This window comes from Eumetopias jubatus, unplaced genomic scaffold (genome assembly GCF_037043125.1).
Source record: "Eumetopias jubatus isolate StellerSeaLion01/CBP00866 unplaced genomic scaffold, mEumJub1_p1.0 scaffold_16, whole genome shotgun sequence".
In the NCBI taxonomy this organism is placed as follows: Eukaryota; Metazoa; Chordata; class Mammalia; order Carnivora; family Otariidae; genus Eumetopias; species Eumetopias jubatus.
Genome location: NW_028274822.1, coordinates 62,326,455 through 62,351,290, shown reverse-complemented (window position 1 = coordinate 62,351,290; position 24,836 = coordinate 62,326,455). Strand labels below are relative to the sequence as shown.

The 24,836-nt window shown below is 38.0% G+C and overlaps 1 protein-coding gene across 1 annotated transcript in view; it reads left to right on the top strand.

The window, feature by feature from the left end:
* The window catches only part of SPIRE1 (spire type actin nucleation factor 1), a 208,912-nt gene that overhangs the window by 166,697 nt on the left and 17,379 nt on the right, over window positions 1–24,836 (top strand). Inside the window, exons 8-10 of the mRNA XM_028089379.2 lie at window positions 182–311; window positions 17,726–17,898; window positions 20,672–20,762. Coding sequence (XP_027945180.2) covers window positions 182–311; window positions 17,726–17,898; window positions 20,672–20,762 — 394 coding nt within the window. The remainder of the gene's footprint in view (window positions 1–181; window positions 312–17,725; window positions 17,899–20,671; window positions 20,763–24,836) is intronic.

Sequence of the window (24,836 nt, the reverse complement as noted above, 5' to 3'; positions counted from 1 at the left end):
GAGCACATATGACTGTTACTGTGAAATCCAGTAATCTCCCTATAGCTTAAAGTAGTCCTTTATCAGTGTTGCAATCAATGAAATACAATTTCATAATACTGTACTATAGGAGTGGACTTCAGTAAGAATTATTTAAAGACATCCACTGAAGTCTATAGCCGTTACTTTTTTTCCCCCCAAGGTCTCAGCCAGAAAACTGAAACCCACTCCACCACGGCCACGGAGCCTCCATGAAAGAATGTTAGAAGAAATCAAAGCAGAGAGAAAGCTGCGGCCCGTCTCACCAGAGGAGATGAGACGCAGCAGATTAGGTGAGTCAGCTGCTTACTGCACTGCTGGTCTAGCCTCAGCCACTTGAACCAGTGTCTCTATACAGCCAGACCAGCGAAAAGTAGTGGCATAATGGTGCAAAGTAAAAACAGTGTTTGTTCCTCTCTCTCTCTCTCTCTCTCTCACACACACACACACACACAGACACACACACTCGAAGTTTATACTTGAAATTCACAGAATAGGAAATTCTTTCCCCATATGATACTGAACTACATGAGAGCATCATGGCTTAGTGGGAATTGCTCTGCCATTCTCTATACTGTGGTTTTAGAAGAGTCCCTTTACCTCTCTGAGTGTTGATTTCTTCATTGGCAGAAGGAGGATAAAAATTCTCTGCACTTTAATTATGGCTTTTATGTAACAAATAGGATTGTGGTCAAAATACATCATAAATTGTAATACATATACAAAGCTATTATGTTTTAGAAATATGATATATAGTTTTACTTCACATTTCTGTTGTCTTAATTATCGGTTTAAAGATACAGTATTATGTGATGAAAGCAGTGATTGTTATCTGATATCACTTAACTTATTCCTGAACTTTCTTTATATTTATTTAATGTTTTTTAATGTGTACTATAAATACACATTGATTTTGATTTATAGAAAGACCATACTATAAAATGGTTGTAAACATTTTTGTTTATACAGCTCTCCACCTATTTGTAAGATTAAAGATGCCCAAAGGATTCAGAGAAACTTCCTTTAGGAAAACAGATGATAGTGGCATCTGAACAGGAAAGGAACCACACTCTCCCAGTTTTCTCCCCTGATATCTTTTTCTGCCTCTTTTAGACTCTGCTTGGTCCTTCAGATTTTTATCCTGGGCTCATCTCTCTCTGAGCAACTGTACCCTTTTCCATGGTTTTTGTTCTGGCTACTAAAGCTCCCATTTATGCACCAATCTCTCTGAGCATACACCCGTTCATCCAGCTGTCTGCTAGCTAGGGCCTACAGCAGGCCAGGAGAACCCATCTGTTTTCTCCCAAACCATCTTCTCCTGTTTCCCCATTTCAGTGTGCTCAGCACAGAACTTCTGTGTCGTCTCTGACTTCTACCTAACAGCCAAGCCCTGTTGATGTTTCTCATTCTAGATCTTGTTAGTTTCCTCCCAACACTATCCTAACCCAGCCTGTCATCTTCTTTGTCTAGTTTATCACATCAGCTTTGACTGCTGTCCCTGCTTCCAGCCTGGAATTCTTCAGTCATGTCATGTTGGTATCCTCTTGTTAGATTCTCAGCCCTTCTTTTACCTTGTGACCTTCTTGCCAGCAGGGCCCACATTCTTCTTGTTCATTGTTGTAGAAGTGCTCCCATAGGTGCTGCAGTAATTGAATGTACCTTCCAGTTACAAAGCTACTGAGTGAGTAAAGGTTGTATCAGTTTATCCCTGTCTAATTTTTATGGCAGCAAGTGTTGTCTCTTAAAAATAATGTTTAAAGCATGCTAAGTGACAAATCCATATAAGCATTTGTATAATAATGAACTAAAACATAGAAGCCATATGCACCAAGAGTTAGTATCCTGAGAGTCCTTGAATGGGGCTGACGAAAGTCTGTGAATCCCCTGAAATATAAAAAATGTGTGTTTATTTCACAAAGTGTATGTATGTGAATTTTTCTGGAGAGAGGTCCATAGCTTTCCTCAGTTTCCTAAAGAGTACACAGCCTCAAAGAGTAAGAACCACTGTGGAAAAATAAGGAAGTGGTATTATGGGATGCTAGCTTAAGACTGGATTTTTTTAAATTGGTATACCTTGAAAAGAAACAGTAGGGATAAAAGAAAAGATTTCAACAAAACTATGAGACAAAACAAATATATTACCATGAGAAAAGTAAACTTCATGATTTACAGGAGTACAGAGCAATTAGGCTGAGGGATTGTCAGCTTCAGTGGAAGTACCAATAGAATAGAGAAAGGAGCAAGATAGGCATAATGTTCTTATACAGTGTGGATGATATTTGACATATGGTTCCTTCACTTTTCTAATAGTTTTTGAACCTTTTCTGTTAAAAACCATGTCATCTCCTGAGGTGCAGAGATAGCAGGAAGGGAAGACTGAAGGAGGGGGAAATCAGCGGGGGAGACGAACCATGAGAGACTATGGACTCTGAGACAAACAAACTGAGGGTTCTAGAGGGGAGGGGGTGGGGTAATGGGTTAGCCCGGTGACAGGTATTAAAGAGGGCACGTTCTCCATGGAGCACTGGGTGTTATACGCAAACAATGAATCATGGAACACTACATCAAAAACTAATGATGTAATGTATGGTGATTAACATAACAATAAAAATTTAAAAAAATAATGCCTGCCCGCAGATGCTTACAGAATGACTCTGGAGTGTTGTGTATGTTCATGCTGCAAGACCATTACCAGCAGCCAATCAGAAGGCGTTAGTGAGGCCATCTGAGGGAGACACTAGCAGTCCTTCTAAGTGTCAAGGGGACACCCTCATTGCTTAAAAGAGTCATTGTAAGCCTTTGTCACATACATATTCTTCTATTTCATTTTAAACAAATTAGATGCTAAATATCAGGAAACCTACTTTAATAATTACTACTAAAATAACCTACTAAATAAAACCTACTAATAAAAACCTACTAAAATAATTAAGTATCAGGAGTGCCTGGGTGGCTCAGTCTGTTAAGTGACCGACTCTTGGTCCTGATCTCATGGCTCCTAGGATGGAGCCCCATGTCGGGCTCCGAGCTCAGCAGAGGAGTCTACTTGGATATTCTCTCCCTTTGCCCCTTCCCCCATTCGCACGCTGGCGCTCTCTGTCTCTCTCTCATGCTCAAATAAATAAATCTTTTAAAAAAACAACTAAATATCAATTTTATGTTGCGAGCATATCTTACTATTTTATTTTTTATTTTAACCTTATGAATGGTGTTTCACAACCATCAGAATTGACCTGTTATAGAAAGTGATTGTTCATTCTGTGAGAATCTTCTACAATTCTGCTTTCAAACTGATCTTGAATCTTATTGGAAAGTAAGGGATTTGGGTTCATTTCTGAATGAATCATTGGTTCTTACCATACAGTTTTGCTTTGGGGAGTTTGATTAGGATGAGGTTGGCAGAATGAACTTGAGGAGACGTTTTCCTAAATATTTTTATAACCTTTTCCCTCCATGTAATTCTGAGCAGAATCCCACTATAGAAATTGGGGAAATGTGTAAATGTTTAAAGAAGAAATGTTACCCATAATTTCAACAGCCAGAAGCATCCACTGTGAATCTACTTGTGCTGTATGAAATGGAGACGAGAACTGTATGCACAGTATTCTGTTCTCTTCACTTAACATTGTATGTGATGTGAACATCTTCCCATGTCATTAAATAGTCCCTTGTATCCTGACATATGGCTAAATTTATTTCCCTTTTGTTTGACAGACTCTCCATTTTTTTTCCTGTCAAGTCTGAAAATACTATTCTTGTGCATCAGTCTTTGTTCATGTCCAGTCATTTTCTTTTTCCTAACATCTCATACTGAATTGAGACTTTGGGTTTTAAATATAAATTGTACCTTTAAAAAGCATCTTTTCCGTAAACTTCTGAATTGCTGTTATGCTTGATTTCTCTGCTCTTTGTGATATACAGAACTTGGAAAAGATCCAAACCTCATCTTCCAAGAAATAATAGCATCCCTTTCTTATGTAGTAGTTAATCATATTTCAAAAGATAGATTCATGTATCAGAGAAGAATAGAATGAGAAGATATTAGAGAAGGGTGGCAAGTGCTTTGAGAATACGTTGTCTTTTATTTGCTATGTATAATTAGGAAAATCTAGGGTTCATAGTATTTGAATTCAGAAATGCAGGCTTTTAAACTGTGGAAAGAGCCAAGATGTCCATCGACAGATGAATGAATAAAGAAGATGTGGTATATATACACAATGGAATATTATGCAGCCATCAAAAGGAATGCGATCTTGCCATTTGCAACGACGTGGTTGGAACTGGAGGGTGTTATGCTGAGTGAAATAAGTCAGTCAGAGAAAGACATGTATCATATGACCTCACTGATATGAGTAATTCTTAATCTCAGGAAACAAACTGAGGGTTGCTGGAGTGATGGGGGGTGGGAGGGATGGGGTCGCTGGGTGATAGACATTGGGGAGGGTATGTGCTATGGTGAGCGCTGTGAATTGTGCAAGACTGTTGAATCACAGATCTGTACTTCTGAAACAAATAATGCAATATATGTTAAGAAAAAAAAAAGATAGCAGGAGGGGAAGAATGAATGAAGGGGAGTAAGTCAGAGGGGGAGACGAACCATGAGAGAGGATGGACTCTGAAAAACAAACTGAGGGTTCTAGAGGGGAGGGGGGTGGGGGGATGGGTTAGCCTGGTGATGGGTATTAAAGAGGGCACATTCTGCGTGGAGCACTGGGTGTTATGCACAAACAATGAATCATGGAACACTACATCAAAAACGAATGATGTAATGTATGGTGATTAACATAACAATAAAAATTTAAAAAAATATATATGCTTGGAAAAAAAAGAAATGCAGGCTTTTTTTATGATTCACAGATATTTATTTGAAAACCACACACTAATGCATATATAAATACTATGATCCAATCAATCAGATTATGGACAGCAGAAACTGGATATTTACTTCTACAATGGTTAATTGTAATATTCCTTCATAGAAGTCTTAAATATAATTAATTATAAACAATTACAATTAATAAATGTTTAGATTTTTCTTTAGAAAAACATTAAAAATTAAATTTGAAGCACTTGTAAAATCAGCATTTTGAGGTAGAAGACTTAATTCTTCAATGAGTATTAGCTAAATTATGAAATCCTTTTCTGTTTAAAACATAATTTCTGCATCCAGAATATCTTGATTATTGAACTTCAAGTTTCTGCAATGAATTTTTTTTATTAACATATAGTATATTATTAGTTTCAGAGGTAGAGTTCAGTGATTCATCAGTCTTATATAATGCCCAGTGCTCATTACATCACATGCCCTCCTTAATGTTCTTCACCCGGTTACCCTATTCCTCTACCCACCTCCGCTCCAGCAACCCTGTTTGTTTCCTATGATTAAGAGTCCTTTATGGTCTGTCTCCCTCTCTGATTTCGTCTTGCTTTATTTTTCCCTCCATTCCCCTATGCTCCTCTGTTTTATTTCTTAAATTCCACATATGAGTGAGATCATATGATAATTGTCTTTCGCTGATTGACTTATTTCACTCAGCATAATACCCTCTAGTTCCATCCACATCATTGCAAATGGCAAGATTTAATTTTTTTGATGGCTAAGTAGTATTCCATTGTATATATGTACCACATCTTCTTTATCCATTCATCTGTCAGTGGACATATGGGCTCTTTCCATAGTTTGGCTATTGTGGACATTGCTGCTATAAACATGGGGTACAGGTGCCCCTTCGGATCACTACATTTGTACCTTTGGGGTAAATAGTGCAATTGCTGGGTCATAGGGTAGTTCTGTTTTTTAATTTTTTGAGGAACTTCCATACTGTTTTCCAGAGTGGCTGCACCAGTTTGCATCCCCACCAACAATGCTAAAGTGTTCCCCTTTCTCCACATCCTTGACAACATCTGTTGTTTTCTGTGTTGTTAACTTTAGCCATTCTGACCAGTGTGAGGTGGTATCTCACTGTGGTTTTGATTTGTATTTCCCTGATGCCGAGTGATGCTGAGCACTTTTTCATGTGTCTATTGTCCATTTGTATGTCTTCTTCGGAGAAACGTCTGTTCATGTCTTCTGCCCATTTCCTGATTGGATTATTTTTAAAAAATATATTTGAGAGAGAGAGCGCCTGCGCATGAGCAGGGGGGAGGGGCAGAGGAAGAGGGAGAAGCAGACAGGGAGCCCGAGGTGGGGCTTGATCCCAGGACACTGAGATCAGGACCCTAGCCAAAGGCAGGCGTTTAACCAACTGAGCCACCCAGGCACCCATCCTGATTGGATTATTTGTTCTTTGGGTGTTGAGTTTGATAAATTCTTTATAGATTTTGGATACTGGCCCTCTATCTGATAAGACATTTGCAAATATCTTCTCCCATTCTGTTGGTTGTATTTTGGTTTTGTCAACTGTTTCCTTTGCTGTGCAAAAGGTTTTATCCTGATGAAGTCCCAATAGTTCATTTTTTTTTCCCCAATAGTTCATTTTTGCTTTTGTCTCCCTTGCCTTTGGAGACGTGTTTTGAAAGAAGTTGCTGTGGCCGATGTAGAAGAGGTTATTGCCTATGTTCTCCTCTAGGATTTTGATGGATTCCTGTCTCACATTTAGGTTTTTCATCCATCTTGAATTTATTTTTGTGTGTGGTGTAAGGAAATGGTCCAGTTTCATTCTTCTGCATGTGGTTGTCCAATTTTCCCAACACCATTTGTTGAAGAGACTGTCTTTTTTCCATTGGATATTCTTTCCTGCTTTGTCAAAGATTAGCTGACCATAGAGTTGAGGGTCCATATCTGGGCTCTCTGTTCTGTTCCATGGATCTGTGTGTCTGTTTTTGTGCCAGTACCATACTGTCTTGGTGATCACAGCTTTGTAACAGAGCTTGAAGTTGGAATTGTGATGCCACTGGCCTTGGTTTTCTTTTTCAACATTCCCTTGGCTATTTGGGCTTTTCTGGCTCCATACAAATTTTAGGATTATTTGTTCCATCTTTGTGAAAAAAGTTGATAGGGAGTGCACTGAATGTATAGATTGCTCTAGGTAGAATAGACATTTTAACAGTATTTGTTCTTCCAGTCCATGAGCATGGAACGTTTTTCCATTTCTTTGTGTCTTCTTCAATTTCTTTCATAAGTTTTCTATAGTTTTTTGAGTACATATCCTTTGCCTCTTTGGCGAGGTTTATTCCTAGGTATCTTATGGGTTTTGGCACAATTGTAAACGGGAGCCTTAATTTCTCTTTCTTCTGTCTCGTTGTTAGTGTGTAGAAATGCAACTGATTACTGTGCATTGGTTTTATATCCTGTGGCTTTGCTGAATTCCTGTATGAGTTCTAGCAGTTTTGGGGTGGAGTCTTTTGGGTTTTCCACATAGAGTGTCATGTCATCTGCGAAGGATGAGAGTTTGACTTCTTTGCTGATTCGGATGCCTTTTACAGAAATGCAGGCTTTTTTAAATAGGTGGGGTTTTTTTATTCAAGTAAAGTTAACACATAGTGTTATATTAGTTTCAGGTGTACAATATAATGATTCAGCAATTTTATACACTTCTCAGTGCTCATTAGGACAAATGTCCTCTTAGTCCCCTTCACCTGTTTCACCATCCCCCCACCCCCCGCCCTCTGGTAACCACCAGGGTCTTTTTTTCTTTGTCTCTTTTTCCTTTGTTTAGTTTCTTAAATTCCAAATATGAGTGAAATCATATGGTATTTGTCTTTCTAACCAACACATTTCACTTAGCATCATATCCTTTAGATCCATCCATGTTGTTGCAAATGGCAAGATTTCATTCTTTTTTATGGCTGAATAATACTCCATTGTGTGGATGTGTGTATACACACACACACACACACACACACACATACACACACACACACACCTTCTTTATGTCTTCTTTATCCATTCCACATCTTCTTTATCCATTCATCAATTGATGGACACTTGAGCTGCTTCCATTTCTTGGCAGTTGTAAATAATGCTGCAGTAAACATAGAGGTGCATATATCTTTTTGAATTAGTGTTTTCATTTTCTTTGGATAAATACCCAGTAGTAGAATTACTAGATCATATGGTAATTCTGTTTTTGATTTTTCGAGGAACCTCCATACAGTTGTCCACCGTAGCTGCAACAGTTTACATTGCCACCACCAGTGCACAAGGGTTCCTTTTTCTCCACATCCTTGCCAACACTTGTTGTTTCTTATATTTTTGTTTTTTGCCATTCTGTGAGGTGTGAGGTGATATCTCATTGTGGGTTTGATTTGCATTTCCCTGATCATGAGTGATGGTGAGCATCTTTTCATGTGTCTGTTGACCATCTGGAGGTCTTCCTTGGAGAAATGTCTATTCATGTCCTCTGCCCATTTTTAATTGTATTATTTGGGGTTTTCGGTGTTGAGTTACATAAGTTTTTTTATATATTTTGGATATTAATCCCTTACTGTTTATATCATTTGCAAATATCTTCTCCCATTCAGTAGGTTGCCTTTTAGTTTTGTTGATGGTTTCCTTCACTGTGCAAAAGCTTTTTATTTGGTGTAGTCCCATTAGTTTGTTTTTGCTTTTGTTTCCCTTGCCTGAGGAGACATATCTAGAAAAGTGTTTCTACAAGAAATATAGGAGTTTCTGAATTGTGAGTGGATGATTATTCTGATCAGTATAAAATTCCTTAACTACTTTTCTGTGAGGTAACTAAAACATAGTAAAACACTTACTTAAAAGTTACATCCTAATTTATTTACTAGAATGATATACTTAAAATATTACTTCCTAGTCATCAAACAGTATGATTGTCAACTAATAGTTGCTATATTTGCCCAGTTTAAGATACACATCTCCTTTTTTGACATAAGTGCTTTTAAAAACATCTATATATGATTCCAGCATCTTGCCTAGTTGTATTTGGGATCTAACTGAATGCTCTACCTTCACATCATTTTTTTTTAATACTGTGTTGAGACTTTGGATTGTAAGTATAAATTAAATCTTTAAAAACATCTGCCAGAAAACATATTGAGAGATACTTACATTCCATTAAATTTAAGTGTTAGAACTCTACCTGGAAATCTACCTGGAAGACATGAACAAGGGAGACATTCTGCGCATTATGCCTATACTTCCACCCCCACTATAGATCTGAGGTTCTGTCCTCTTCTGACCATAAAGGTGCTTGTCCTCCCTCAACCTAGATCATAGGATAGAAGGTACTGGTAAGAGTTTTGGGCTGCAGTGAAAATAGTTAATTCTCACTGTCATGAATACTCAAATTAATCAAATCTTTGTAGTAAGCTTTTTTTAAAAAATAGCTTTATTGAGGCATAATTTATCTACCATAAAATTCATCCATATAAAGTACACAATTCAGTGGTTTTAAGCATATGTAATAAAAATTTTAAGACACATTATTTCAATAGGAAATAAATAACTTTATTCTTAAATCATATTTAGTGAGCTTTTATTATGTGTGAAGCACTGTTTCCTATGTGCAAGCACCTTTTTTTGGTCGGGTCATGTAATCTTCACTAACAATCTCATGAGATAAGTACCATTCTTCCCATTTTACAGATTAAGTAACCGAAGCACAGAGAGGTTAAGTACCCTTCCCAGAATCACACTGCTAGTAAGTGGCAGAGCTGAGATTTAAACTCAGACATTCTGGCTCCTGGGGCCTCTCTCTTCAACTGCTAGGTTACATTGCCTGCAAGAGGCAGTATAGTGATGCATTGTGATGCTAGTTCCTAAGGGAGATTTTTTATGAAGTGTTTCACCTTAGGGAGAGATTTTGGTCAGATTTTCATCCTGAAATAAATTACTTAAGAACACATTTATTCTTAAATTTAAAAAATTTTGTACCCTAAAATCATGTTATATTTAAGCCAAAATCCTATACTATGTTTCTTTAAAATGTTTTGTATCTTTATCATGCTTTCATTCTTAACATGTTCTTTAAAAAGTTAGTTTTTTTCTTTTATTGTTACTCCATTTCAAGTCTTAGTGATATAATTGAAACTAAGACTCATGGTTTTGTTGTATTTCGGATTTTTATTCGCTGCCTTCTGCCTTAACGTCTGAAATGTGCCATCATAGGTCTTCTTGAATCCTCCTCCCTTTTTTGTCCTCCGTGTATATTCCTAACAGCTGAATTATTTTCTTTTTGTTGTTTGTTTTCTTTTTTCAGCAATGCGGCCACTTAGCATGTCTTACAGTTTTGACTTGTCAGGTAAAAAAAAAAAAAAAAGCGCTTTCACACCTGACATGGGTTTTGTGGTTTCTGTGAAAACATTTCATTCATCTGCTTGTCCAAACATGTCAAAGAAGAAAATTGAAAGGCTTCTTCTAAGCTGTGGTCAGTAAGATAAAACATTCTGCTTATTTGAAAACCATATACTTAAAAAAAATTAAAATAAATCTGTTGCCTACGAAGGATTATAGAAGAACCATCATGCCATCCCTGTGGTTATGGAATTTGACTGCCCATCCTTACGGTCACTGTCTCTCACCCACACTCTTCTTCTTCCTCTTTTTTTTTTTTAAGACTTTATTTATTTGAGAGAGAGAGAGAGAAATCATAAGCAGGGGGAGGGGCAGAGGGAGAAGCAAGCTCCCCACTGAGCAGGGAGCCTAAGGCAGGGGCTCCATCCCAGGACCCTGGGATCATAACCTGAGCTGAAGGCAGAGGCTTGATCTACTGGGCCACCCAGGAACCCCTCACCCACAGTCTTCTAAAGCAATGATGTCAAAATCTAAAACAGAACTTTGCCTTAAGAGAATAGAAAAAAATTTCAAGAAACAAAGTTTTGATACTTCTTATTCTCTAAGCATTTAGTTATTTAAGTAATTAGACTCAAAGCTGTCAGCTGCTTCAGAGGACCACCGCTCCTCAGTTGATAAGCAAGAGCTGTCTTTGGTGTCCCACTGCTCCCTCTGGATGCAGCCTGGTCATGAATGATTCTGAGTGCTGTTTGGGAGTATAAAAATACAGATATGTTCTAATGGCTTTGGTTGTAAAATACAGTTGACCCTGAACAACCTGGGTTTGAACTGCTCAGGTCTACTTATAGGAATATTTTTTTAATTTAAGAGTTCACAGCAAAAGCTACACATTTATTTACAACTGTCCAGCCCAGTCTTCATTGGACCAAAAGGAAGGCAACTAACCTGCTGCCCTCCGAGGACCCATGAAGGCCCAGGGAAGCCTGCTGAGGTTTCAGCAGCCCCCAGGGAACCAAGACTGAACAGGGCTGCAGGTTGCCTCCTATTGCTGACAGGATGGTCAGGGTCTACCCCCAGGGTTCGTGGACAGGATGCTGAGCTGAAGCAAGGAATGTGCCCAGAGAACAGGATGGTGCTGCACAGGGAGCCCACACACCCATCACTCCTGCTCCCTAGTCCTCTGTGCACGGGGCTCAGGGGCTGTGCAGGCTGCTGCAGGCCTGGGACCACCCCCTACCAAGCATGGACTCCTCACCCCCTACTCATGTGTGGCCATACTTACAGGCAGGTGGGGCAGCTGTACAGTATCCCCAGGCCATTGTGGCTGCCTGCCCACTGGGCAGCTGCCTCTGCCAAGGCCCCAGGCTGCACAATATCACCATCATGCTACCAGGCTCACTGCTGCCTCCAGCTTGGCCTGACCTGCCTCTACACAGATTTTTTTTTTCAGTAAATCTGCATATAGGACTGTAAATGCATTTTCTCTTCATTATGATTTTAATATTTTCTTTTCTTTAAAATTTTTTTCTTTTCTCTAGCTTTATTGTTAGAATAGTGTGTATATATATATACATGTGCACACACACATAAATATTTATGATACACATAACATACAAGATATGTGTCAGTTGACCGTTTATATTATCAGTAAAGTTTCCAGTCAACAGTAGGCTGAATTTGTTAATTTGACTGGGGTGGAAGTCTGTACCCTAACCCCTGCCTGGCCTTGTTCAAGGATCAACTGTATAATTAATGTGTTCTGGGTTTGTAGTACAAGTTTAGGTCCCTGCTGTTAAGTAGACAGGGATTAGTAGTGAAACAGATAACCATCAATGACTAAATTTGATCTCTAATATCAGCCCCTTTTTAAATTGAGTTTTTATATATGAGTGAACTTTCAAAGCCAACTTAATCCAAATAAAATATTTTGCAAGTTAGAATTTTTCATTTTGGAAGCTGTTTTTTTTGTTTGTTTTTTAAAGATTTTATTTATTTATTTGAGCAAGAGAGAGCGCAGGCAAGAGCAGGGGGAGGGGCAGAGGGAGAGGGAGAAGCAGGCTCCCCTAGCTGAGCAGGGAGCCGGATGTGGGCTCTATATGGGGCTCAATCCCAGGACCTTGGGATCATGACCTGAGCCAAAGGCAGTCGCTTACCAACTGAGTCACCCACGTGCCCCTGGAAACTATTGTTTTGAATGTAAAATGAGATAAGATGTTGGCACTAATATTTTCTTCCAGAGTTTTCTTTCTGGAATTGTTGGCATAGCTTATTTATATACAAATTCATATTTAAAGAGCCAAAGAGTTCTTGTATCCTATTCTGCTTATGAATATTTACTGAGCACCTTCCAATTGCTAAACTAGTTCCCAACTGTTTTTAAATTTCTGTTTATATTTGTGGGTCTCAGACATCATTGTCATTTGTGCTTTTAAAAAACTCAGATAAATATTTTACAATCTTCACTTACCACTTTTGACTGACCACTGAAGAGCTTTTTCTATTTTCTTTATTCATTTGAAAATTTTTATTTTATTAACCATTTGCAGAGTAAATGTTGTAAAAGAGAAGAAGAAAAACCTTATAAAAATGGTCTGGAAAATAAACTCAGAAGTGTTTTGATACATATTTGTTACTGATATTCTCCAAAAGTTGGCAGTATATATTATAGAGACTGTGTCTCTTTTTCTGGAGATGTTTCCATAAGTTGGACTATAAGGGAGTGGCTGGCTATCTAAACACATTGACTATTGGCTAACATAAATTAAGCACAGGTGGCTGATCTGACAGTTTGCATGCCCACACACATGTTATATATAAGTGTATTTCGTGTTCTTATAGATTATATGGTGGCTTCCAATTTGGGGCGAAATCTCTTCACCTCCATGATGTAAAAGAGTAGCAAAAAATTATATTTGCTTTCAACTGCTTATCATTTGCTACTTTAAGTGCACTTCATGATTTCCACATGCTTCATTCTCAATTTCTTGTGCTAGCTACTTTTATGTTTTCATTGTTCCATTTTGACTAATTAATTAAAATGTCCCAAATAATAAATGGAAAAAACTGATCCATTCTTTTAACCTAAATGCAAAGATTGGAATACAGTTCTTCTCTAAGTTGGGAAATTAACCCACTAAGGAGTGAATATTTAAATACGTAGTATAGATAATGCCTCTAGACTTAAGTATAGAATAAGACATAATGAAGTATATTCTGCTGCTTAGGTATGTCTTAGAAATATTAATGCTTAGTGGAAAATCTTAATAATCCATTCAACATTAATTAAGGTAAGTGTAATTTATTTTTGCAATGCAAATAATAAATATGTAATCAGTATCAGAGTCATATTTCCTCCAACCAAATAAGCCAGCAGTTGGGTGAATCTAACATATATAAAGTTATTACATAAAGTATTTAATATCATGGTTATGCATTTTAGATTCTGAACCTGAGGTATGTGACTTCTAAAGCCATATCTAGCATCTTAAGTATTTTTGCTTATTTGTAAATATCACCAGTTTTTTTCCTCAAGAAATTCTGTCTTATATAGAAGTACAAAGTCTTATTCAATTCCTTGGTTTTCTCACTTGATACATTGACGTAATAATAAGGATTTCTTCATTGGAACAGAAAGTTCTTAGTAATCAAACTACTTAAAAATTTTGCTTAAAAATATGTTCCACTGGGTCTTTTACAAATATATAGTATGAGGTAAAATCACACACAGTATTTAGTCTTATATGTGGAGAAGCCTGTTATGTAATTTTTTTAATTAATTCCATTTATCTCAAAGCTTTGAATTCAGTATGAGGTTATTATTTCAGTCAGTGAACTCAGTTTCAGTCAATGAGCTCAAATTACAGTTATCAACCTCATAGTAGTGTTCAGACAAGAAGAGAGCTATTAGGTCATTTCTCAAATCTCCTGCATTGAGAATGAAATGAACTCATGGCATCCACAGTCACTCAACAGTTTTCCCCTAAACTTCAGGTCAGATTTTTGCCAGACTTTAAGTACCACCAGTATTTTTTGAATTATTTTAATATACCATCAATGACTTTTAAAATTTCTTTAGGAAAAACATCCATAAAGCCATGTATCTGATATATGTTTTCTAAAGCATCAAAATAAATATATAACCATTAAAATTTTCAATGTTCCTCCATGCACTAGTAGTGGTCTCACCCTTAGGGAAGCTTTGACTTGGAGGAATGGAGATGTGAGACCCACCGCGGAAAGCTGACAGCTTCTCTTCTCACAATACCTGCCGTGTGGGCGCCTTGATTGGGATCTGGGCAGCTAAGAGGAGACAAGGATGTGTGTGTTTTAACTTCTTGCTTTCTCTTAAAAGCCTAGCTACTACAACAACATGAGCAATTCTGTAGGAAGTGTATAAAATAAATTAAGTTATAGAATAAGATCTTTTAAGATATGCTTCAAGACTGTATTTGAACACTCCTTTTTTTCTTGAATAGGAATTAATCAGTTAGCCTAATCATTTCCTCCTTTGCTTTCTGGAAAACTTCTCAATTATTCCGTTAAGTGTCTCTACATCCCCTTAGGAAAGATTTATTTAAAGATTTTAACCTTTAATTTTGTGTAAAAACTTGCTGCTTTTGCCCTTTAGTCCCCCTCAGCGCAGCCCCTCCCCCAGTTATGTTTTTGTTATAGCTACTTAACATCTGGAAAGGTAATAAGAAAATTAACGCATGTCTTGTCAAGTTTTCTGTTAAAAATTTTATGTTAGGGGCGCCTGGGTGGCTCAGTCATCAAGCGTCTGCCTTCGGCTCAGGTCATGGTCCCAGGGTCCTGGGATCCAGCTCCGCATTGGGCTCTCTGCTCGGCAGGGGGCCTGCTTCTCCCTCTCCTACTCCCCCTGCTTGTGTTCCCTCTCTCGCTGTCTCTCTCTCTGTCAAATAAATAAATAAAATCTTTTAAAAAAATAAAAATTTTATGTTAAATAAACGATAGACAGATCTGTCTTGTCTTCCTTTCCTCTTTCCTTCCTTGCTTACTCAAACCCTTCTCATTCACAGGGACATGTGCTCTGACCTTCTTGATCTCTAAAATTAGCAAAAATTGTAAATATTAAACTAGATACCTATCATTTATAATTAAATTTACATGATTCTTTTAATAATGTCAAGAAAGGCTATACTAGAACACGCTTATTCCCTGAATGTTTCCTGGAAATCCACCCCTTACACTTCAAGCATATAAAAATTGTATGTTGCGAGGGAAACTGCTATATTTTTACAATAACTGCAGTTACAGTGCTTTCCCTCCTAAAGGAGCTTTAATCATGTCTTATTTCACTTTCATGCTTATTGTACCCTTTACCTTCAACCGCAGGAGTTTCACAGACTATTCCATGTGCAAAGATCAGTTTCATGTTGTTTGTCTGTAAATTAAATTATGCAGTGACTGCTTTTTTTTTCACTTTTATTTTTTTCACTTTTAAATGCTATAATTTAGTAGTTATTAAACTTTGTGTTTAACACATCATTTGAAATACTGAAAAAAATTGGTTCCACTTGCATTGGAAGAGTGAGTACAGGGTACGGGGCAAAAAAGGTGGCCTTTAGAATCAGTACTAACAAGGAATCAAGTATCAGCTGTACCACACACTAGCTGTGTACCTGCCTGAGTCACCTGAGCCTTAATTTACTGACACATGGAGATAAAAATCAGTGTTAATAATCGCCAGCATTTATTGTGCGTTGTCGTATTGAGGAGGTATTTTATATGCAGTTGGTAACTTACTCTTCAAAAGGAGCACATGTCTATTGTAAGCCCATTTCACAGATCATGAAACAAGAGGTCAGGTGTACTGCACACCCTATTCGAAAGATGGGAAGAGATGAAACAACAATTGAGGCACTGTACTCTATATGTAGTCTGTACACTGCTCTGTGTGCGCTGTGCCCTGTACTCTGGATACTGTATACTCCATGCTCTGTCCACTGTACATACTCCATGCTGTGCATACCCTGTACTCCACAGTGTATACTCTGTGTGTTCTCCGATCCGCACTCTGTGCTCTAGTCTGCGCTCTGTACCCTGTACAGCATACACTCTGTGCTCTGTGGACTCTGGACTACTATATATTCTGTACTCTCCTCTGTACTACATACTCCACACTATATACTGTGGCCTTTAATGTTTTATTGGCACATGCGGCATCCACACTTGTTACTTCTATAGATGATTTTTGGCTTGGACGTAAAAGCCGCGCCATATTTATTTATATTATGTTTTTAATTCAAAGAACATGTATACTTTTGCCCTATACAAGAAACTATAACTTGTACTGATTGCATTTGCCTGCCATGGTTTGGATAGATTTTTTGCATGGTTTTCATTCTTTTCTAATGGATGCTGTCCTGTGATGCTTCTAAGCCTGTTCATGGGTATATATTGAATGTCTTCTTTGCCTGTATACTTCCATCCTTAGGTATTTCTAATGTATTTTTCCGTGTATACTTCCATACATAGCTATGCACAATGGAAAACTGAATGAATAATATGCATATTCAAAATAAAGTCTTGGGGCTCCTGGGTGGCTCAGTCGTTGGGTGTCTGCCTTCGGCTCAGGTCATGATCCCAGGGTCTTGGGTTCGAGCCCCACATCGGGCTCCCTGCTCCGCGGGAAGCCTGCTTCTCCCTCTCCCACTACCCCCTGCTTGTGTTCCCTCTCTCGCTGTGTCTCTCTCTGTTAAATAAATAAAAATCTTTAAAAAAAAAAAAACCTTACCTAAAAAAAAATAAAGTCTTTCATTTTACAAAAATATACTCTGTACTATGTACTGTATCTGTATCCTTCACACCCTATGGTCTGTGCTGTGTAGTCTGCAGACCTGGTGCTCTGCGCTCTGTGCTCACACATACCCGTACTCCGTGCTCTGTATACACTGTACTCTGCTGCTGTATTTCTCTGATCTGTTGTATTACCTTCCCACCCAGATTTGAGCTCTGAATAATCTACATCAGCTTATCTGAAGGAATGTATCCCAGATTCTTTGTGTTCATGTTTATATGAATATAGATTGTTCACTATTTTGATTTTCAAATTAAACCATTTTCAAATCTTAAAGCCATCTGCCTGCTATGGCTCTGTGTATGCCACCACTTTGGTCCATCTATCACTAGCTCTTTGGAGACAATAAACTAAAACTAGCTTCTCTGGGTTCTCTCTCTGCAAGATTAAGAAGTTATAGTCAGTTATCTATAGGATTCCTTCCAGCTCTAAGTTCTAATGTATAAATGTGAATCTGTTACTATTTATTTAAAGGTTTCCTTTAATCTGACAGTTAATATCTATCAAAAATGTTTTACATACATAGGCGTTACTATATCAGGCCCCTGTGTTGTATTTGTGTGACATGGAAGTGCGATGTCAGCTGGCTTGTGGTTTGTGCTACCAAGTGGAGGTACTTGGGAAAGTGCATTTGGTCTACTGATTACTTTTCTTAGCTTAGAAAAGGTAAACTTTTGCCTTTCTTTTACCAGATGTAACTACCCATGAATCTCCAAAGAACATTGTGGAATCATCGATGGTGAATGGAGGTTTAACATCACAAACGAAAGAAAATGGATTGAGTGCTGCACAGCAGGTGCCTGTGCAACAGAAGAAGCTCCTCAAAGCTCCAACTCTGGCTGAACTGGACAGCTCTGACTCCGAGGTGAGTCCCACGACAGCCCATTTCATACATCTTGACTCCATGTTCAGAATGCAAGCCCTCTCTGACCTAGTTTACTAACCATGTTGCCCCAATTGTTGTTTCATCTCTTCCATCTTTCGATTAATAAAGTTAGGATTGAAATTAATTTGTTTAGCAGGAAATGAAACAGCGGATTACTTACTGTTTTTCGGGAAAGACCAGTACAGTGGCCATAGTTTATAGGATAAGTTTTGAAATATTTGTATGGTCTTAGATTATAGTGGTATTAAAATAAGTAAAAAAAAAATGCAAACGTATTATCTTCAGGATGCTTCCCTTTGTTTTGGGGAAGGAAAAAGAAAAAATATTTCTCCATGGATTCTTCTCTCTCTCTCTCACACACACACACACCTACCCATAGTGAAGTTTGTTCTTTCTGTAATAGTAATACCAATAGACAGGTCTGCAAAAGAAAACTCTGCTAGGGTTCTCCAGATTTCATCTTTCCCCTGCTTCCCTTTGGAGGAAGACCTCACGTCCTCCCTGTTTTTCAGAAAAAAATCAGGGTGCTGGTGCTTCCCAAATCTCTCTCAAGCCCTTTGTCTACAGCATCAGTATTGTGTATCTCCACTGTGTAAAATGAAATTACATCCTTGCCTCCCTCTTCCCTCAGGCCCTGCCAGCAGGGCCAGACAGACAATACGCACACACAGCCGGCCTCCCGGCTTCTGTTTGCTGTCGTGGTTGCTGGCTCCATCCGCTCCACATTCATCCAAGTTAGAATTAAGGAATTATTCTTTAATCACCCAGACCAGTTTCTGAGACGATTCTGGCAGCCTTCAGTACCACCCTTGGAGCAAAGCAGCAGTGAAGGAGCAGCAGGAGTTCTGGAAGTGACCTTGTTCCAACCAGGACCTGGTTAAGAGTCACTGGTCAGGATGTAGAACTAGAAAAGGCCTAGTTTAGTGAGTGTCAGAGACTGGTAACTGGATCAGACAATACAAACAAGCAGGTTTCTGGCAATAGCTTTAGAGATCACAGACCATCATGATCCCCCAGCCAGGCAGAAAGTGTTTAGTCGAGGGAATAGACATGACAGGGCAAGCCAAGGAGGAGTCTACACCTACATCCTCTCTGTGAGGAGATCTGACCTCCAAGTCCCCTGGCACCTTCTGAGTGTCTTTGTGATTCCTCTGGGCCGGGAACTAAGCCTAATGAAGATTAGATTTCAAGCAGTGAGAAATTGGGTGCATCTGCCTGTGGTGGGCATGCATGGGCAGAGGATCACCAACAGCTGCTGGGAGCAAATCGCAAAAGGCCTTGCCACCATGCCAGTGCCCTCACCACTTCTCTGTCTCTTGCTGACTGACTTGCACTCACCCAGCTGCCCCAGGATGGACTCTTAGTTGTTCACAGTGGGAGCAAGTCAGAACAGCAAAGAGGAGTGGTGTGGAACATGTGGACATGCTCAGAATTGGACTTTAAAAATGTTTCTGGGGAAGGTGGGCTGAGGTATGTGAAGGGGGTGGGGGTGGGGGTGGTTTCTGCTGTTTAAATCAAGGTGGCACCCATCTCATAATTATTTGGGACTACTGTGTATGTCTCCTTTTTCTTTTCCTAAGAGATACTCTTGGCTTTTATTTCCTTTTGACCTTTCATAGGCAGAAGGAGGTCATTCTAGTTGCTTGCTAGCTTTTTTGGAGATTTGTGTGCCCTCTACACCGTGTTCAGGTTGAGGCTTTGGTTACATTGCTTGATTTATTCTTCATGGTATGTACCAAGACTGGGGAGGTCACTGTTCAGACCTTCTTTATTTGAACTGTGTGGTTTACAAAGGCTTTTTTCATCCCCTGTTCTTTGACCAGATCCTTTGTATTGTAGCTTATGTGAAACCAGTGCTTTCAGCAGTAGGTTTTAGGTGAGGCCATTTATTGTGAATGGCTAAATTAGTTCTTAAAGTCACCTTAACTCAGTAGGTCAGGGAGATAATGCATTCAAAATGCTTAACACATGTCTCATATAGTCATAGGTGAATATTTTAACCTAATTTTCTTTCTTCCACATTTAAAATATTTAGCAATTTTCTATAGATATTATGGAAAGACATTGTCTTGTGGTTTATGTATATCCTCAATCACATAGTAGATAATAAATTTTTTGTGAATAAATATTGTACTTCTTCCTGGTATAATCTGAAACAAATTAAGAAGGTCTCGTCTCATTGGTAATAGGAATTTAAATTTTATTTTGCATAATGTAGACATTTTTCTAGATTCATATGACATTTGGTGAAATGTTTATTTTCATCCATTTATTCAACAAATATTAATATTTATTCATCACTTACTAACAGTGGGTTTGTTACTAACAACAATGAATGAGACACATAGCATCTACCTTCATCCAGTTACAATCTATTACTTTTACAAATGTGTTAAATATTTTCCTAATAATGATATTAACCACCATTCACTGTGTGCCTGGTAATGTGTTAAGCATTTTGAGTGCATTATCTCATCTGATCCAATAATACAGTGTAAAGATGGTATTAAATACGAAATGGTGGTACTGAGGTGAGAAACTTGCTGTGTCACATCACTCTAATGAGGGACAAAGCCAGGACACAAACCCAGGCTTGTCTAATTTTAGGTACCTTCTAACTTATCTTCTATTTGCCTTTAACCTTTGATATAATGTGGTACCTCACATTAAAATAAATCTCTAATAGTAAAATGTTATTAGCTTGAGAGCACTAATGTCTTAGTGCTTATTTCTCTGCCCACCCCTTTCTCAGGAGGAAACTCTACACAAGTCAACCAGCAGCAGCAGTGTGTCTCCCTCCTTCCTTGAAGATCCCTTAGTAGAGGCTGTGTCCATGAGGAAGAGTGAGTATTTGTGGTACAAAGAGCTAGCATTGGATTCCTTCAGAAACACACTGGACCTAGAATAGGGAATCCCAAAGTGCTTTGTGATCATTTAGGGTGGAAAGAGCTAACCCTGGAATTTTCCCTAGTCAGGAGCATAAATATGGTTATATTCCTAAAATCACATGGTAAGGTAGGGCTGAACTGATACCTGGGCCTCAGGTTCTTAACTTATAACAGATCAATCACCTTTGGGTTTACAGATAATAGTTGTAGGGAATAAGTCAACTGTTTCTGTGTATTTTTTAGATTAATTTACCTCCTTGTCTGAATTTAAGCTGGGAGCCCTAAATAATCACACTTGTTATCATTCCCACCCCCACACGTATACACATATCCATACCCACATACGTGTATGGATAGTAAAAACGCCTATATAACTCTTCATAGGTTCTGAACACAGAATCTAAAGTTAAGTGATTTTTAAATGCTTTTTAAAAATTTATTTATTTATTTATTTATTTATTTGAGAGAGTACAAGTGGGGGGAGGGGCAGAGGGAAGGAATCTCAAGCAGACTCCACACCAAGCGTGGAGCATGATGTGAGACTTGATCCCACAACCCTGAGATCACAACCTGAGCTGAAATCAAGAGTTGGATACCCAGCCAAATGAGCCACCTAGGCACCACATTTCTAAATGTTTTTAATAATCTTTTTTGTGTATAAGATCATTGTAAAAGATTTAAAAATTACACATTAAGGGAGAGGATTCTGGGAAATGGTGGAGTTGGAAGCACCAGGAATCTGTCCCCCACCTAGACAACAGTTGTACTGGCCGAATCTCTCTGTGTAAGTCCTTTGGAACTCTGAGTCTGTTGAAGGCTTGCAACTTCCAGGGGAAGATTAGATGAAACATTGTGGTTAATTTCAGCTCTTAGCACAAAAGCAGCTACTTGTGGCCCACTCCAGCCACAGTGTACTGTTCCTGAAGCAGCTGGCCCATAGCTTACAGGAGCTAGAGGGGCAAAAAGAACCCTGGCCTCCAAATATTGGGAATCTGTCCTCGATTGCTGCATCTGATTCCAAAGGTGTAGACAAAGAGTCAGTGATTATTGTTGCTTTGTTGCAAGCTCCCTGTATGCTAAAGTGACTTCCAGGGGATCTAAAGGGCTAGCCTCCTTACCCACCTCCTTCATTCTTAGCTTTTTCCCTTCTGGGAGCCAGACATTAAAGACTAGAATATCCAGAAACTACGTATATGTCGAAAATTATAAAGTGACAATGCATGCCCAGGGAATGGCTCATAAAAGACCTGAGAAGATCTTAAGTTTACTTCTCAGGCTGATCCTCAGCACAGAGACAGCCTACAGCAATCAAGAAAACAATAAACAAAAACCATAACAAAAAACAGCAGACCTTGGAAAAGGGGCAGCATCTGAATTACCACATTATTAGATTCAAATGTCCAATATTCAACAACAACAAAAAATCACAAGGCATACATACAAAGAAACAGGAAGGTATGGCCCATTCAGAGTAAAGAAATAAGTCAACAGAAACTGTCCCAGAAAAAGAGAGCGATATGCCAAACAAAGACTTTTTAAAAACTGCTTTAAAATGCTCAAAGAACTAAAAGAAGATGTGGAGAAAGTCAAGAATCCAATGTGTGAACAAAATGGAAAGATCAATAAAGAGCTGGGAAACCTAAAATGAAACAGCAAACAAAAAATTCTGGAGCTGAAAATTCCAATAACTTAAATGAAAAATTCACTAGAAGATTCAAAGGCAGATTTGAACAGGCAGAAGAAAGAATCTGCACACTTGGAGATAGGACAATGGAAAGCATCAAGTCTGAAGAACAGAAAGAAAAAAGACAAACAGACTGAGAGACCTGTAGGACACCATCAGGTGTACCAACATATGCATTGTGGGAGTCCCTGAAGGAGAGGAGAGAGAGAAAGGGGCAAAAAGAATAATTGCAGAAATAATAGCCAAGACTCCCCAGATTTGAGGAGTGACATGAATGTTAACATTCAAGCAGCTCAACTAAAATGAAAGGGACCCACACCAAGACATATTGTAATCAAACTTTGAAAAGTAAAAGGCAGAGCAACAAAAGAGAAATGGGTCACTACATACAAGAGATCCTCAATAAGATTTTCAGTATATTTCTCATCAGAAATTTGGTGGCCAGAAGATAGTGGGCCAATACAGCTTTCCACCCCACTATCTGAAAGTTTTCTTTACACCACTTCACTTTTTATGAAAGACCAGCATTAATATCTGTTTTAGCTAACTGAAAGAAATCCAAAGAGGATTTTCACTTTTACAAAATGCTTCAGTTGCTTTTTTGGTTTATGCCATTTCAGCTTACAAAAGGTTTCACAGGAATGCTGTACTTTCAGATAGTGGGAGAAATCTGTATATTCAAAGTGCTTTAAAAAAAAAAAAGTCAACCAACAATCTTATATCCAGCAAAACTATTTTTGTTCAAAGTGAGGGAGAAATTAAGACATTCCCAGATAAACAAAAGCTGAGGGAGTTCATAACCACTAGACCTTACCAGTAAAAAATGCTCAGAAGTCCTACAGGGGGAAATGAAAGGACACTAGACAATAATTCAAAGCCATAGAAGAAATAAAAATCTCAGTAAAATACATGGGCAATTATAAAAGCTAATAATATTGCAGCAATGGTTCGTAACTGTACTTTTTGTTTGCTACATAATTTGAGAGACTAATGCATTTAAAAGAATTATTAGTCTATATTTTGGGGAAGACAGTGTATAAAAATGTAATTTTGTGACACCAGCAGCCAAAAGGGACTGAGACAGAGCTCTAGAAGAGCAGAGTTTTTGTGTGTTACTGAATTTACTGCTATAAATCCAAATCAGAGTGTTATAATTTTAGGATGTTAAATGTAGTCTCCATGGTAACCAACAAGAAAATAGCTACAGAATATACACAAAAGGAAAATGGGAAAGGAATTTAAACATTTCATTATAAAAAAAGTCAATTTAACATGAAAGACAAGAAAGAAGGAAAAGAGAGACAAAAGCTCTAAGGCATATTGAAAACAAAGAGCACAGTGACAAAAGTCCCTCCTGATCAGTAATTACTTTAAATGTAAATGAATTAAACTCTCTAATCAAAAGCTGGAGATTGGCAGATTGGATAAAAACACATGATCCAACTATATGCTGGCTAGAAGAGACTCCCTTGAGACTCAAAAACACAAACAGATTGAAAGTGAAAGGATGGAAAAGATATTCCATGCAAATAGTAACCAAAAGAAAACTGGGGAAACTATACTGACATCAGACAAAATAGACTTTAAATAAAAAAAAAGTTACAAGAGACAGGGGACACTATATTAATAAAAGGTTCAATGCAGTAAGAAGACAGACAGTTACTAACATTTATGCACCTAATGACAGACCATCAAAAGCAAAAACTGATACAAATGAAGGAGAAATAGACAGTTCTACAATAATAGTTAGAGACTTCAGTACCCCTCTCACAATAATGGATAGAACCACCAGACAGAGGATAAGGAAGAAATAGAGGACCTGGACAACACGATAAACCAACTAGATCCGACAGACACATACGGAACACTCCCCCTAACGACAGAATATACGTTCTTCTCCAGGGCACATGGGACATTTTCAAGGATAGACCATATGTTAAACTATAAGTTAAGTCTCAATAGATTTTAAAGGATAGGTATCATACAAAGTATCCTCTCTGGCCACAATGGGATGAAGTTAGAAATTAGTAACAAAAGGAAAACTGAAAAATTCACAAAACTGTGGAAATGAAATAGCACACTTTTTAAAAATCAATGGATCAAAGAAGAAATCACCAGAGAGATTAGAAAATATTTAGAAATGAATCAAAGTGAAAACACAATATACCAAAACTATGGGACACAGTGGAAACAGTGCTAAGGTGAAATTTAATGCTATGACACTTAAATTAAAAACAAAGTTCAGTGATTAGTCACACAATAAATGTTCCTGTTTTAAGAAAGGAAGGAATGAAAAAAAAAAGGAAGGAATGAATGAATGAACCAACCAACAACCTAACTTTACA